The sequence below is a fragment of the Podarcis vaucheri genome, assembly GCF_965113315.1.
Source record: "Podarcis vaucheri genome assembly, chromosome: 2".
NCBI classification, from domain to species: Eukaryota; Metazoa; Chordata; class Lepidosauria; order Squamata; family Lacertidae; genus Podarcis; species Podarcis vaucheri.
The window spans coordinates 72,016,670-72,030,725 of NC_138760.1; the positions used below are offsets into that span (position 1 = coordinate 72,016,670).

The 14,056-nt window shown below is 40.0% G+C and overlaps 1 protein-coding gene across 8 annotated transcripts in view; it reads right to left on the bottom strand.

Annotated features, from left to right (window-relative positions):
• Positions 1 to 14,056, bottom strand: part of EBF1 (EBF transcription factor 1) — a 382,065-nt gene that overhangs the window by 72,786 nt on the left and 295,223 nt on the right. For all 8 annotated transcript variants that reach the window (XM_082213736.1, XM_082213732.1, XM_082213735.1 and 5 more), the window contains exon 10: positions 6,787 to 6,913. In XM_082213736.1, the coding sequence (XP_082069862.1) occupies positions 6,787 to 6,913 (127 nt within the window). The remainder of the gene's footprint in view (positions 1 to 6,786; positions 6,914 to 14,056) is intronic.

Consider the following 14,056-nt stretch of genomic DNA (forward strand, 5'->3'; position numbering starts at 1 on the left):
AATGTTATTATAAGCAAACAAGCAAATTAACTTCAACACAAACCACCGAAAAGCCAACAGAAGATGCAGGGAATCATCATCATCATCATCATCATTTTTATACCCCACCCTCCCCGGCCAGAGCCAGAGCCAGGCTCAGGGCGGCTAACACCAGTAAAATTACAATAAAAACATAATGGGGGGGACCAATTTAAAATACGGGTTAAAATACAATTTTAAATGCAGCCTCATTTTAATAGAAGCCCATGGATCAAAACCATAAGGGAAGAGAAACATAAGGGTCAGACTGAGTCCAAACCAAAGGCAGGCTCTGCAAAAAGATGTCAAATTCCGCAGGGCCCTAGTCTCTTGTGACAGAGCATTCCACCAAGTCGGGGCCAGTACTGAAAAGGCCCTGGTCATAGTTGAAACCAATCTAATCACCTTGTGACTTGGGACCTCCAAGGTGTTGTCATTTGTGGACTTTAAGGTCCTCTGCAGGGCATACCAGAAGAGGCAGTCCCGTAGGTATGTGATGGGTGGTAAGTGGTGACAATGACCTATCAGCACAGTGACACAGTCTGATCTGTAAGAGACTGAGGCTGCAATCCTATACTCACTTACTTGGGAGCAAACCTATTGTACTTACATAGGCCTTGCTTTTAAATAGATATATATAGGATTACATGTGAACAGAGAAGGAGGAAGAGAATCTCAGGAATGTTTGGGAACATTTAAGTAGCGTTTAGATCACAGTGTGTTGTTCTTTTCTCTTCGGCTTCTCTACTTGTATCACAAAGAGCAAAAAATCACCAATTATTTTAAAAGTGGTTACATGCAACTGGAGTACATCATCTGATTAGCAGACTTTATACTGTTAAGAGTCATTTGTTTGCCTTTAATCCTTGGTAGAACTTTGAAAATCTTACAGCAATCTTACAGTTTTTAATGTGTAAATCTACGCAGTGTAATTTATTCTAATTGCTTCGCTTATGTTTATTTGATGCACAACAGGAGCAACAGAACAAAAGATAGAGAAGCCCTGAGAAGATGGAGAATTACCTCCTTGACTGCATGGCCTCTTCCTCTTATACCATTCAATAACAAAGAACATATAAAAGAATGTATTAAAAAACCTCCACCAAATATTTACTGACCTCTGACATAATGTATCCTGTTTCTTATCCTTGGGGATGAGAGTTTGAGACTTTTGTATTCTATTTCCTAGTAAGAAATATTTTCCCTTGCGCCAGTGAAACTGACTCCTTGTCCCCAAACCAAACTGCTACTAAAGTTGTTATTAACTATTCAAGCCTGAATGAAGAAAAAGAAAGTGGGTGGCAGTAGCACATAGCACTGTGGAACAGAGGCGGTGAGTTGTTGGAAGGGGAATGAGAACACACCAGCGTATCCAATCTGGTGCTCCTGTCAGGGTACTTGCATTGCACAGCTCTTTCTGCTGGTATGCAGCAGCAACTCTCATGCCAGCAGGTCAGGGAAGTCTGCAACCCCACAACACCATCCACTACTGGTGCGTGGGAGACTGTAGAGCTGATGAGGCTGCTTGCTACAGTTACTCCACTTAAACTAAGTTTCCATGATGCTCTCTGGTCAAACATAGGAATACGGATTAACCAAAGGAAGGAGCCAAGCGTTTTTGGTAGTTTGATACAAGACTAATGACAGCCGGTGTGTCTCTTATTACTACTTAATCTAATCAACAAGCAATGCTTTTACAGTGGTACCTCTAGTTACGAACTTAATTCATTCCAGAGGTTTGTTCTTAACCTGAAACCGTTCTTAACCTGAGGTACCACTTTAGCTAATGGGGCCTCCCACTGCCGCCGTGCCCCCAGTGTGTGATTTCTGTTCTCATCCTGAGGTAAAGTTCTTAACCCGAGGTACTACTTCCGGGTTAGCAGAGTCTGTAACCTGAAGTGTTTGTAACCTGAGGTGTTTGTAACCCGAGGTACCACTGTACTACCTTTCCTTTTTTAAAAGAAGCCCAACATTTTTTTGATTGTACGTATTTGGGTGATTAAGAAACCAGATATAGTTTCAAGAAAATGGGAAACTTTTTCATGAACAAAATTCAAAATGTCAAATTCAGTCCCGGGGGGAAATATTCACAGTGTGGACTAGAACACAGAGAACTCTTCACACCCACACCCAGGTGGCTTTTATCCAGAATGTAGTATTTTGGTGTTTTGTAATTCCAATCAGTGAAAGGATTGGCTTCATGATCTTTTGAAAAAAGTGCAGGACTACGGAGATCAGAAGACTGATACGCAGAAACCTTTGCTCCACTCAGGATGCTATTTACAGAAGATAAGAAAGTGGCAGAAAACAAGCAACATTAAATTCTTTTTTGAGGTGGGGTACTGTTCTATTTTGAACAAATGAACACTCATGCAATGAATTTTTCTATATTCCACAGGAACTTGAAGTGTCTTGCTTAATATCTCCTCAGTATATTTTTGTTTTAGAATAGGATTGTCAATGTAACATAGAGTCATATTTTAATGCCAGAAACTACTGAAAGAATATATCACATTTAAATGAGTATGTTAAGCTTCGTAAATCATATATTGTACAAGGTCTAGCAACCATGTACTGAGGGACTGCCAGGTAGTTTAGGATGACCCCAGCCCAGCATTGCAGTCTCTGGAGAGCAGCAAAAACTGGAGATTTGTTCACCCAAAAATAAATTGATATGCATACCAATTTGGTCACATGTTGTGCAGGCTTATACCAGGTGCCTAGATCAATCCTAATTTGCTGAATGGAATTTGAAAGCTGACACACGTAGGAGGTGATTCATGCTATTTAAAAAAATCTCCAACAGTTGGAAATATTTTAAAGAATTTTAAAATATAATTGAATTGAATAATTGCATTTTTAAGCTCTTTAGAGTTTAAATAAAAGGGTGGGATATTTAAATGCATATATACATACTTAGGTATGCATTCACTGGAGGTTTCAGACAAACCCAAAATTAAGCCAAATAAATGCATTTGATTGGAAGTCAGCTCTGCTGACAGAAAACATTTTTGGCCAATGACATTAGCCCTATTCCCAGTCATCCCTAGATGGGACTGTCTCACACCCAGTCATTCAGATTCCAAGACACACCATCTTGCATTTCCTTCAGTAAAGACAGCCTGACATAGGCATTTCTGTCAGCTCTAGTTGAAAACAGTTTTACTTCTCTTCAGCGACTTTTGTGACAGGCAAAATCCATGCAGAAAAGCAATTCCTGTCAGGAGGTTTCATGAGTCTGTTTGTAACATAAACATCCTTCTGAAGTGCTTCCAAGGAAGGGGTGTGTGTGTGTGTGTGTGTGTGTGTTCTATCACACTGTAAACCTCACGGAGAATTTAATGTAAAAAAGAGAGACTAACATTACATTTTATACAATTATGTGAATTTTAAATACGTTGTTGCTTTGTGCTAAGGCTGGCCCCTTTTAAGAGTTCACTGAAAAACAGGCACTGCTGAACACTGAAAGTATCCGAGTTCTTTTTTTCTATATTTAAATATATTTAACATCCAAATGTGAATTGTTTTGCTTTGCAAGAGACTGTGTGTGAAATGAAAGAGGTGGGGTGGGTGGGATCAAGGAACTGTTTCCCTCTCTTAATGAAGCTCAGAACTTACAAAAAAGAATTATTAATTTTAAGACATAACATTTCTCCTTGCATCGAGGATCTTGCTTCATAGATGCAACATGCAATTCACAGATCAAATTTCTAAGTTGTTGGCAGTTAAATGAAGGGGAGGGGGAAAATAACTTAAAATTAATGGGCCACTAGGCTTTTTTTTCCCTGAGAATTTAAGCACTTAACAGTTAAAAAAAAAAAGTTTACAGCCAGGTGGCTTGAGGGGATATTTTGTTGAACACTGATTAAAAATAATTTCTTCTAAATGAGACCTAACCACAAAATGGGGCCATTAATGGATAGGGCATTTTCACCAGAAAGGAAAGTACGCCTGAATGGCTTTTGCGCTGCCCACAACCCCCAATTCTCTTTCCTCTTTTCTTTCCTCCTCTGTCCTCTTTTCTCATTCTCAATCTCAGGGTAAATAAACACCAAGTGATGCCTCACTGTTTTCAGCCAAAAACAGAGGCCAAACTCCTCTGAGAAAACATTTGGCCTCTGTGGTTTTGTAAAACGTTCCAGAACACTGAATTCACCGACAAACACTGTGGAAAAACTCCCACCGACTGGAACGCTGCTGTGGAATGTTGCAGGATCAGAACTTCCAATTGGTCCATTTCCTGTAGGCCCATAATGAGACTTGTTAAAAAAAAAGTGGGGGGGGGTAAACTATGTGGGAGTTAAAAGAAGTTCTCATGGGAAAAATGAATGGCAAGAAATTCTCGCTTTAAAAGAAACAGCTAATCTGCTAGTTTGATTATTCTTCAAAATTTACAATGAACTAATAATCCTAATTAAAACCACTTGGCCTAGTTCTGTAAAGCATCATGGCTTTTTCTATGCTTCGTTTGTACACACCACAGTCTATTATTTCTCCCCCCTTCTACTGATCACTAACAAAGTGCTGACTTTGTCAGGGCAGCTGAGCTAATTTTGTGAACTCAGTGTGAAGCCATAGCTAAACAAAATTGTAGTAATTTTCCTTAATTTGTAATAGTGATTGGAGTGCAAACGAAATTTTCCTCTTGGGTCAATCCTATAATTTTCAATTAACTTAAACTATTCAGCAGGTTTGCTCCAATTCTGCATTTTGTTTAAAGGGCTGGGAGGCATTTCTGAAGGTGAGACCGATAGGTGTATAAATGTATAACTCCCCCTCCCTTTTAATTTTTTGTACCCAAACAGTCATCTGCTTGTGGATTCTTAAGTCCTCCAGACTGCACTAAGTTCCTTCTTTGTTGTGTATAAAATGGAGTACATTGTGCAAAGAAAACAAAAAGCACCACCGCCACCCCATTTATTTATTTTTTGAAGTGGATTCTAAAAAGACAATAGGCACACAACCCTGCAAAAGTTAGCCCTTGCAATAAATGGATACAGGCAGCCAAGTATGCGGAGAGCTGAAATACAAGTCCTGAGAGACAAGAGAGTTTCAACTGCAGGCCAGCGTCTAACCTGGGAAGCCCATTTAAAAGGGATTTTGAACAAAGACAGTGCTAGGTAGCAAGAAGTCGAGGCCCTAGCGGTATAGAAGGAAAAAGAAGGCTGATATCCAAAGGTACCTGGAGCAGGGCCAGGGAGCCACAAGCAAAGCCCTGATATTGCCCAGCCATAGGCTCATGCCTGACCCAAATGCATTTCTAGCCTGGCGAGCTATAACGTGATGCCTAAGAGATGGGAGTTAAGGATTACCATCTTCAAGCATTGCTGCTTTACAATCTGCACTCAATCCATTGTGTTTAGGTCAGAGAGCTGTATGAACTCCACTAGGAGTGCTTTAAGGTTACCAGTAGCATGTCTTAGTAGACTACACTGCTTGTACAAATGGCCAATGGTGGTAAACACAGTGGGTTGTTCCCAAAACACGGGTGGCACTGTGCTCTAAACCACTGTGCCTCTTGGGCTTGCCGATCGGAAGGTCGGCGGTTCGAATCCCCGCAATGGAGTGAGCTCCCGTTGTTCTGTCCCAGCTCCTGCCAACCTAACAGTTCGGCAGCACACCAGTGCAAATAGATAAATAGGTACTGCTGTGGGGGGAAGGAAAACAGTGTTTCCGTGCACTCTGGTTTCCATCATGGTGTTCCGTTGCACCAGAACTGGTTTCGTCATGCTGGCCACATAACCCGGAAAGCTGTCTGCGGACAAACACCAGCTCCCGTGGCCTAAAAGCAAGATGAGCGCTGCAACCCCATAGTCGCCTTTGACTGCACTTGACCATCCAGTGGTCCTTTACCTTTACCTTTTTTACATGCCAAGTTTATGATCAAGGTGTCTCCCCTGCCAGGTAAGTATATTACATGCCAAGTTTAAAGGGTATGCATTGTATTTCATATTTCTATTATATGGAACAAGCTTTCTCACCATACTTTCCCTTCTTCTCAGTCTATGTAAATGCACACCTGTGAAGCAGAGGCTTTTGTCTACAGAACAACTCAAATACATCAACGTCACCTAAGAAGTGGCCAACCAGAGGCCTGTGGGAAATCCCCAAGTCGGACCCAAGTACAAGAGCACTCTTCCCCCCTGTAGTTACCAGCAACTGGTAACATTACTCCTTCTGATCATGGAGTCAGAGCACAGCCATCATGGCTAGTAGCTCTTGATAGCCTTGTCCTCCATGAATTTGTCTAATCCTCTTTTTAAAGTCATCCATGTTTGTGGCTGTCACTGACAGTGGTGGGAGCAATTTCCACATTTAACCATGTGCTGTGTGAAGAAGTACTGTTCTGTTCTGAATCTTCCAACATTCAGCTTCGTTCGATGTCTCTGAGTTTTAGCGCTAGGAGACTGGAAGAAAAACTTTTCCCTAGCCCCTTTCTGCGTACCAAGCTCAGATTCATAAACTTCTATCACGTCACCTTTTAACCACCTTTTCTCTGAACTAAAAAGTTCAAAACATTGAAACCTTTCCTCACAGGGGTGCTGCTCCATCTCCTTAAACATTTTGGATGCCGTTTTCTGAATCTTTTCCAACTCCACAATACCCTTTTAAAGTGAGGCAACCAGAACTATACGCTGCATTCCAAATGTGGTTGCACCAAAGCCTATTGCAGTAACATTCAGTCTAAAAGCAGCAATGTCAGCAAAGATGGATGAAACACTTCTTTTTCCATTCTGTTATGAACAGTCAAAATTAAAGCAGCCTTACCTGTGTAGATGAATCTTCCAGGTGTGCCCTTACAGAACTGCTTGGACTTGTAGGACAATGTAACTTCTACCACACCTGGGATGTGTCGGGGTGGTGTCTGAACTCTGATTGCATGAGGCGTAATAAGCTAGGAGGAAAAAATAAGCAAGGAGGAAATCAGTGAGATGCAAAATAGTTCTTTAATAACACATTCTTCTCAGATCACATAAACAAAGGTTTGGAACGTGTAATTAACCTGTCAGTGTTTGAATGCGTTTTTGAAGTAACCAGTATAAAAGCCAATGACAACAATATTTGCAAATGTTCATCTTCCCAGTTGTAATAATATTAGCTCTGTTTTCATACATGGCAGGCATTTGCTTCTGGGTATGAAAATTGTTTGTGACACATTGCAACATTTGAATGCAGTCAACTTGCAGTTTCTATATATCCATGCATCTCAAGGAAAATAATAATAATTCAGGGCCTAGGATATGCTGGCTTCCATAGCATATTATTAAAAATTAACAGAAAATTCCCAAGTTCTAAAATGTAGTATGTACCTCATATGACAAGAGAATAATCCAGTCAAAGTAAATTTCATTTGTGCCTCACTGACATGTATCTATGCAAGAGTGAGGGTGCAGACATGGGGATTGTTATGTTAGTTTTCCTAATTACAATGCTAGTGTTTATATCCTGGATTCTAACATTTCTTTTTATACAGTGTTATCTGTTGTGTTATGGGAATGTGGCTTTTTGATCGATATACCTCCATGCCAAGCTAAATTTTAAATGTTGAGAAAGAACTGTATGCTGGAATAACACTCCAAATTTCATCATGCCAAATTACAATGCAGAACTCCCATTATTTTCCAGGTAAACAGGGCTGCAAGCATATTTTTTTCTGAAAGCAAAAAGCATGCAGATGAGCACTAAATTTCTGCTAGATTCCACTAGTTTTCCAGAAGTGACTTTTACATTGTGCTGTGATCTAAACCACTGAGCTTCTTAGGCTTGCTGATCAGAAGGCTGACAGTTTGAATCCGTGTTGGTGAGCTCCTGTTTGAACAGGGTGAGCTCCTGTTGCTCTGTCCCAGCTCCTGCCAACCTAGCAGTTCAAAAGCACACCTGTGCAAGTAGATAAATAGGTACCGCTTCGGTGGGAACATAAATGGCATTTCCATGCGCTCTGGTTTCCATCACGGTGTTCTGTTGCACCAGAAGCGGTTTAGTTATGCTGGCCACATGACCCAGAAAGCTGTCTGTGGACAAACGCCAGCTCCCTTGACCTGAAAGCAAGATGAGTGCTACAACCCCACAGTCACCTTTGACTGGACTTACCGTCCAGGGTTCATTTACCTTCATTCATATATATATATATGACTCTTCCACTCATTCATCTCTTGTGTAAATTGCATGCATAATAAAAACACAGCACAGGGAAAAATGAAATGAAGACAGAAGAAACTTAAATAAAAAGAGGAAGGTTTCAAAGAGGGTTTGGCCATGGAGAGAGGTATTGGCTGAGTGGCAAAGCAAAGGCTTTGTATACAGAGGATCCTAGGTTCAATCCCTGGCATCCTGAGCTATACTACATCAGGCCTGGCAGTCCACTGAGGAGTCACTGTTCATCAGATATGGAAGCCGGTGGACCAGTGGTCTGACTCATTATAAGATAGCATCATCTCTGCCCAAATTCATTCTCATTTTACAGTGTGGCATATACAGTGGTACCTCAGGTTAAGTACTTAATTCGTTCCGGAGGTCCGTTCTTAACCTGAAACTGTTCTTAACCTGAACAGGGGCCTCCTGCTGCTGCCGTGCCACCGGAGCACAATTTCTGTTCTCATCCTTAAGCAAAGTTCTTAACCCGAGGTACTATTTCTGGGTTAGAGGAGTCTGTAACCTGAAGCGTATGTAACCTGAGGTAACAACAGCAGCAGTTGGTGGGGTGGCAAAAAGGCAGCACAGAATTGTGCTGCTGATTTCCTAGGGAGAATCGTTGCCGCTTCCCAAAGGGAGCAGAGGTGAAGCATGGGAAGCTCAGCCTAGTGTAGGTGCAGTGACAGGCACCACGGATTGGCTCTGCCACCGCACCTCCACCAAGCTGAGCTCTCTGCACATTGCCATTCCCTCTCTTGTATGCAGCAGCAAAGCTCACTGTTTGGAAGCCAGATGCACCACACCACACTGCCTGTGTTGCCCCACCAATCACTGCTGCATAACATCATAATGCCAGGGCGGGATGATGACAGATGGGAAAGCAGAGTGGTGAGAGGGCACAGAGGAAGAGCTGTGTTGTTACTGACAGCTTCATCTCGTAATCAGAGGGACTGGTTTTACTAGCCCTCTCCAATCCCAGTGCTTTGAGGGAGGGAACAGCTTTGCAACAGCCAAACTCTAAGCAGCAGGATGAAGAGTTCCTTTATGACTGACAGCTTTAAACTGTAATCATAGAGAACGATTTCACCCAGGAAAACAAATCTTTCAGTTCTTCCCACTCCAAAATCAAATTTAAAGGTTCCCAGAACAAAAACACCTGGGCTTATTTGTCTGCCATTCTTACCCAGAAGCAACTCTCTCCTGTCTGCAATTTTCAGACCAATTGCCCATAAAACACCAGGGAAGATGAAGTGATTCCTTTTTTACCCGCTCCCAACTGTAATGGCTGCCTTTGCAGGAAAAAAGTACAGCTATCCTTTTGCATTTTTGCATGATTCTTGCTCTCAGAAGGAGTGACCTTGCCTGCAAATGTCTTCCAATTGTAGCCCCCTTTTTTTAAGTGAGACATTATTCCTTTTTGGAAAGAAAACAAGCAGACTTGGACCCCTGAGCTGAACTGGGCAGCCTTCAAATTGGTTCCAGCCAAATCAGGCTGTTTTATGAAGCACTTGGGGGGGGGGGGCGTTCAAATGAAATCTTGTGATTGGTGAAACCCCCTGGTGTGTGTGTGTGTAAATAAGTATATGTGTGTATATGCGTCTGTATATGTGCAAATTAATATCTCTGCAGCTTCCATATGTCTGTCCCCAATTTAATTCTCTTTCAACATCATTTCATCCATTTCCCAATAAAAACATGTTGGTTCCCATGAAGAAACTGACATATTTATGGTACATTGTTGCATAGTGTTAAGGTTGAAAAGAGTTCAGCAGATTTGCTGGAAGGTTCTTTACGATCACGCTCCCTCATTCTCTTTTAAGTAAATATGTTAAACAAAAACTATAGTTTTAAAAGCACAATTAAATATAGATTATTGTCCAGTCATTCTGGGCACAAACTTTCTATCAAACTGTTGACATTTAGTTCATTTCGCACTGGAGGTTACAGAAAGGGGTAAATCTGAAAACCGCTCCTCCTCCCCCCAACTTCCTGTGTTGAAATTTTGAATGGATTCTTATAAATCATATACACTTTCCCCCAGCAATGCTTCAGGAATGCATGTGTAGGAGTAGCCACTAATGACGCAGGTGTATCAATAGGCTAAATCACAGCCCAGAGATTTAAACTGCTATAGGAACCCCAAAACCTGAGACATAACCCCTAGGTACTAATTCTCTCTTTTTTAAAAGTCACAACTCCTTAAGCACTTAAGTTTGTGCTACATTCTTTCACTGTATCAAATGTGATGCAATGGAACATTTATCTGCTCTAAGCAGCCTACCACTATTTTGTCAACATTCAAACATCTCCCAGTAACCGCTATAGTTTTTCTGTACACACTAACATAACTGCAGTTGCCTGCTGCTAGACTATCTCTCCTCCCATTAAAGGACCATTTACTACTAACTGCTCCGCGGATACAAATCCAGGACAGAGAAAAAAGGCAGGTGAAGTCAACATCTGGCACTTACTCCAGGTAGACTAATTCTTTTTATTTATTTTTTAAAGGTGTGGTGTTTAATATATGCATTCCATTCTGTAAAGTTGTGAGCAACTACGAGGACTTAGTCAAAAAAGCAGAATATAAATCTATTTAAGAAAATAAAGTGAGTTACTTAGACATAAAAGAAATGAGAATGTGGAATGAGGTTCGAATCAAGCACAACAGCACCTCTCCTTTCTGGGGTTTTTAAGTAAACTTAAAACTTTTTAAGATGTGTGCTTGTCATCTGTTTCATATAAATTCTCTTAAATCAGTTGGAACATGAACCGTATTACAAGTTGAACTACAGGGCTTAAGAATAGCAAGACGTATGTTGCTGCTATCATTTTAAGATCCCAAAGTATATTGGTCATTGCATCAGTAACAAGTTCGTAATCTACTCCAATTATTTTCATATTGCATACTGTAACTGCATCCTATGGAGCTGTTGTTGATATTGAGATGAATTTTTTTAAAAATGTTGTTAGTTCTAGATAATTTGTCTTGAATGACAAAAGTATTGACAGCTTGTTAGAAATTCATTTGAGTTACTGTGCAAAAGTGAAATGTACCAAGAGCCTCATTGTTCTGTTGGTTGAAATTAGTGTCTTTAACATCTACACCAGCAGTGTGCTGTGCAATACGTGTAACACAGAGAAGCACAGCAATTGCCCCACAGTTATTAAATTCCTTTCCTGGAGTCTTGCCAAATACTAACGGAGCCTCTTTCAGACACACTATGAGACCTCTTCATTTTGGCTGGCTTTTGGCTTCAAGATTTAAGCTCTCAATTGGGCTGAGGCTTTATGTCTTATTTGGCCTGACATTATCAGGATTTTTCTGTGTACTTTTATTATTTTAACCGTTCCCTATTTCTGTGGATGGGGAAGGCTTGTGCTTTAAATATAATCCATAAATAAAAGAATGAATGCATGAACATAAGTAATTTCAGCAGCTGGAACCATGAGGAAGAAGAAATTTATCAACATAAATATAATGAAAAAAGACATGTACTTTCAAAGCACATGGTTATGTCTTCTGTTTTTAGTTCTGCAGAACAATTAGCACAGGTCTTAATGTTTAAGCGCAAAACAGATTAAGGATTTTACCTTTTCGTGACATTTGTAAGCAGCCATATGCCTATCTCCCTTTTCATTCTTCTTCTTATTATTAACATTTATATCCCACTTTTCTTCCACTGAAAAGGCAGTCTCCCATCAAGGCATGGATAAAACCCAGATTTGTTTCACTTTAGCAAGACTACTGACTGCATTATGTTTCATCAGACCATGCCCTGGAACCACTTCTTACAATTCCCCAAATTTCTGAAGCCCCAAAATATGTGAGAGGCAGCACAACGGCACTAATGTCAGAAGTACCCAAATTCAAAGATCGCTTTATCACTGAAGATTTTTGTGGTCTTAGACCCTAATCTGCAACATGAGAAGAACTAGAGGCCTACAGCAAATGTTTAGACTGTCCATTTCCAACATATACAATTCTTCCATTCCAGCTACCTAATCAGTACCCTAATGGAGAATGTCTCTGTGGGCTACTTTGGATATAATTATTTTGGCTTCAAAAACTTTATGCATCCTCTCAATTTCACTAGGATCTCTCTCCCCAACAACAAGACTTTTACCCTGTCTTGCCCACTTCAAAAGTGCTAAAACGAGCTAATAATATCAAAAATAGTTTTAAAACAAATCACTAAAATAAATGTATATAGCTAACAAAAATTAAACAGAGAAAGGGTGACAGATAAAAAAAGAAGCTATGCTTTCGTGCTCTTAAGCATAAAGGGATAGTGTCCCTGCAGTCCTCATCTTACAAGAGAGAGTCAACATTTTCTGAGGTTTAATCAAGGCTGCCAAATAATCTGGTTTTGGGACTGAAATTATTTGCTTGTTTATGCCATTGTATATACAATTGCTGTTTATGTATGAACAACATAATTCAAGTGAATAACCTGTTCCTCTTTCTTTTTTATTTTTTTAAAAAGTCAAAGAATTTTTAAAATAATTTTCATTATGACAGTTGAAGATTAATTGAAAGCCCTGGCCTGAAGTATCTGTATTTCTGCACACAATTAATATGACAAATTATGTTCCGATGTACTTCCCTGAGTGAGAAAGGCTGTAATTATGTTATGAGAGCCTATAACTGAAATGTATGTTTAAATAATAAATACGTGTTTCCAAAATCATTTTAAATCTACATATTTAACATGCATCTCAATCTTCAAAGTGCTGTGCTAGCAAAAGTCCTATTTTCTTCAATGGCACATACACCACTGCAGAGTCTCAATAAATGGCTTGATAATCAGTTTCCATTTCATGCCTATAAATACTGCAATTACAAAGCTTGAATACATGCAAAATACATTAAAATTACAATATTTGCACTGCAAATTGCTTATGGTGTGTGCCTTACAGCAGCAAGACTATTTCACAATGAACACTTGAGAGCTCATGTCCTTTGTTTCTCAAATGCACATGTAAAATATTAATTTAGATGTAAAGGGGGAGGTCTAAATAAAGGTACTTTTAAAATTTATCCCCTGCAGTTAACTGTATTGGATCAATTCATTTCAGAGTGTAATGTAAACTGGATGAAACTGATTCTTAGCCCTTAAAAATGCTGTACCCCAATGCCAATATTTTCAATAGAGTTAGAAATATGGAAGGGAAGTATAAAAGAAATTAATCTTTTAAATGAAAGTTCCATACCTCTGAAGAAAGAAACAGATTACTTGTTTTGTTTGTGGGGGGAGCTCCCTGAATGACCACATTTAAAGGAAAAGATGCAGTATGGTTCAACTTTGCACAGGGGACAAGGTACCTAAGATGGGGCTCACATTGAAATATGTGCATTCCACGCCTCACAGTAATGGCACCTTGGGAGAATCTTGTTTATTTAAGCATCATGGTGTAGCATCTCTTGCAGCCAATGGCACAGCTGCCAGTGCCTTATTGGTCAACCAAATTTCCATGAAGAAAATAAAGATGAAGTTCACATCTTTATTGGTACCTACTGTAAAATGATCCCTCATACTTTTCAAGAACCAAAGACCAAACTGCAAAACTGCTGTGGCAACCATAAAAATCAAAGAAATGTTGTCTTCTTGGCTAGACCTTATGTAAGATATGATCAAATGCTTATTCATTTGAGAGCCGGCTCAAACATACAGGCGCTCACATGTTGCAATCATCACTTGGAATGATACAACTTCAGAATGGGACATATGACTATAAGAGGCCTTATATACTGAGCTGCATCATTGGTTCATCTAGCCCAATGCTATCTACTGTGACTGGAAATGGCGCCCAATGTCTTAAGCATAAATCATTCCCTGCACTAATACCTGAGACACTTCAACAGCAGATTCTGGGGAATTAGCCTGGGATGCTTTTCATGCAAAGG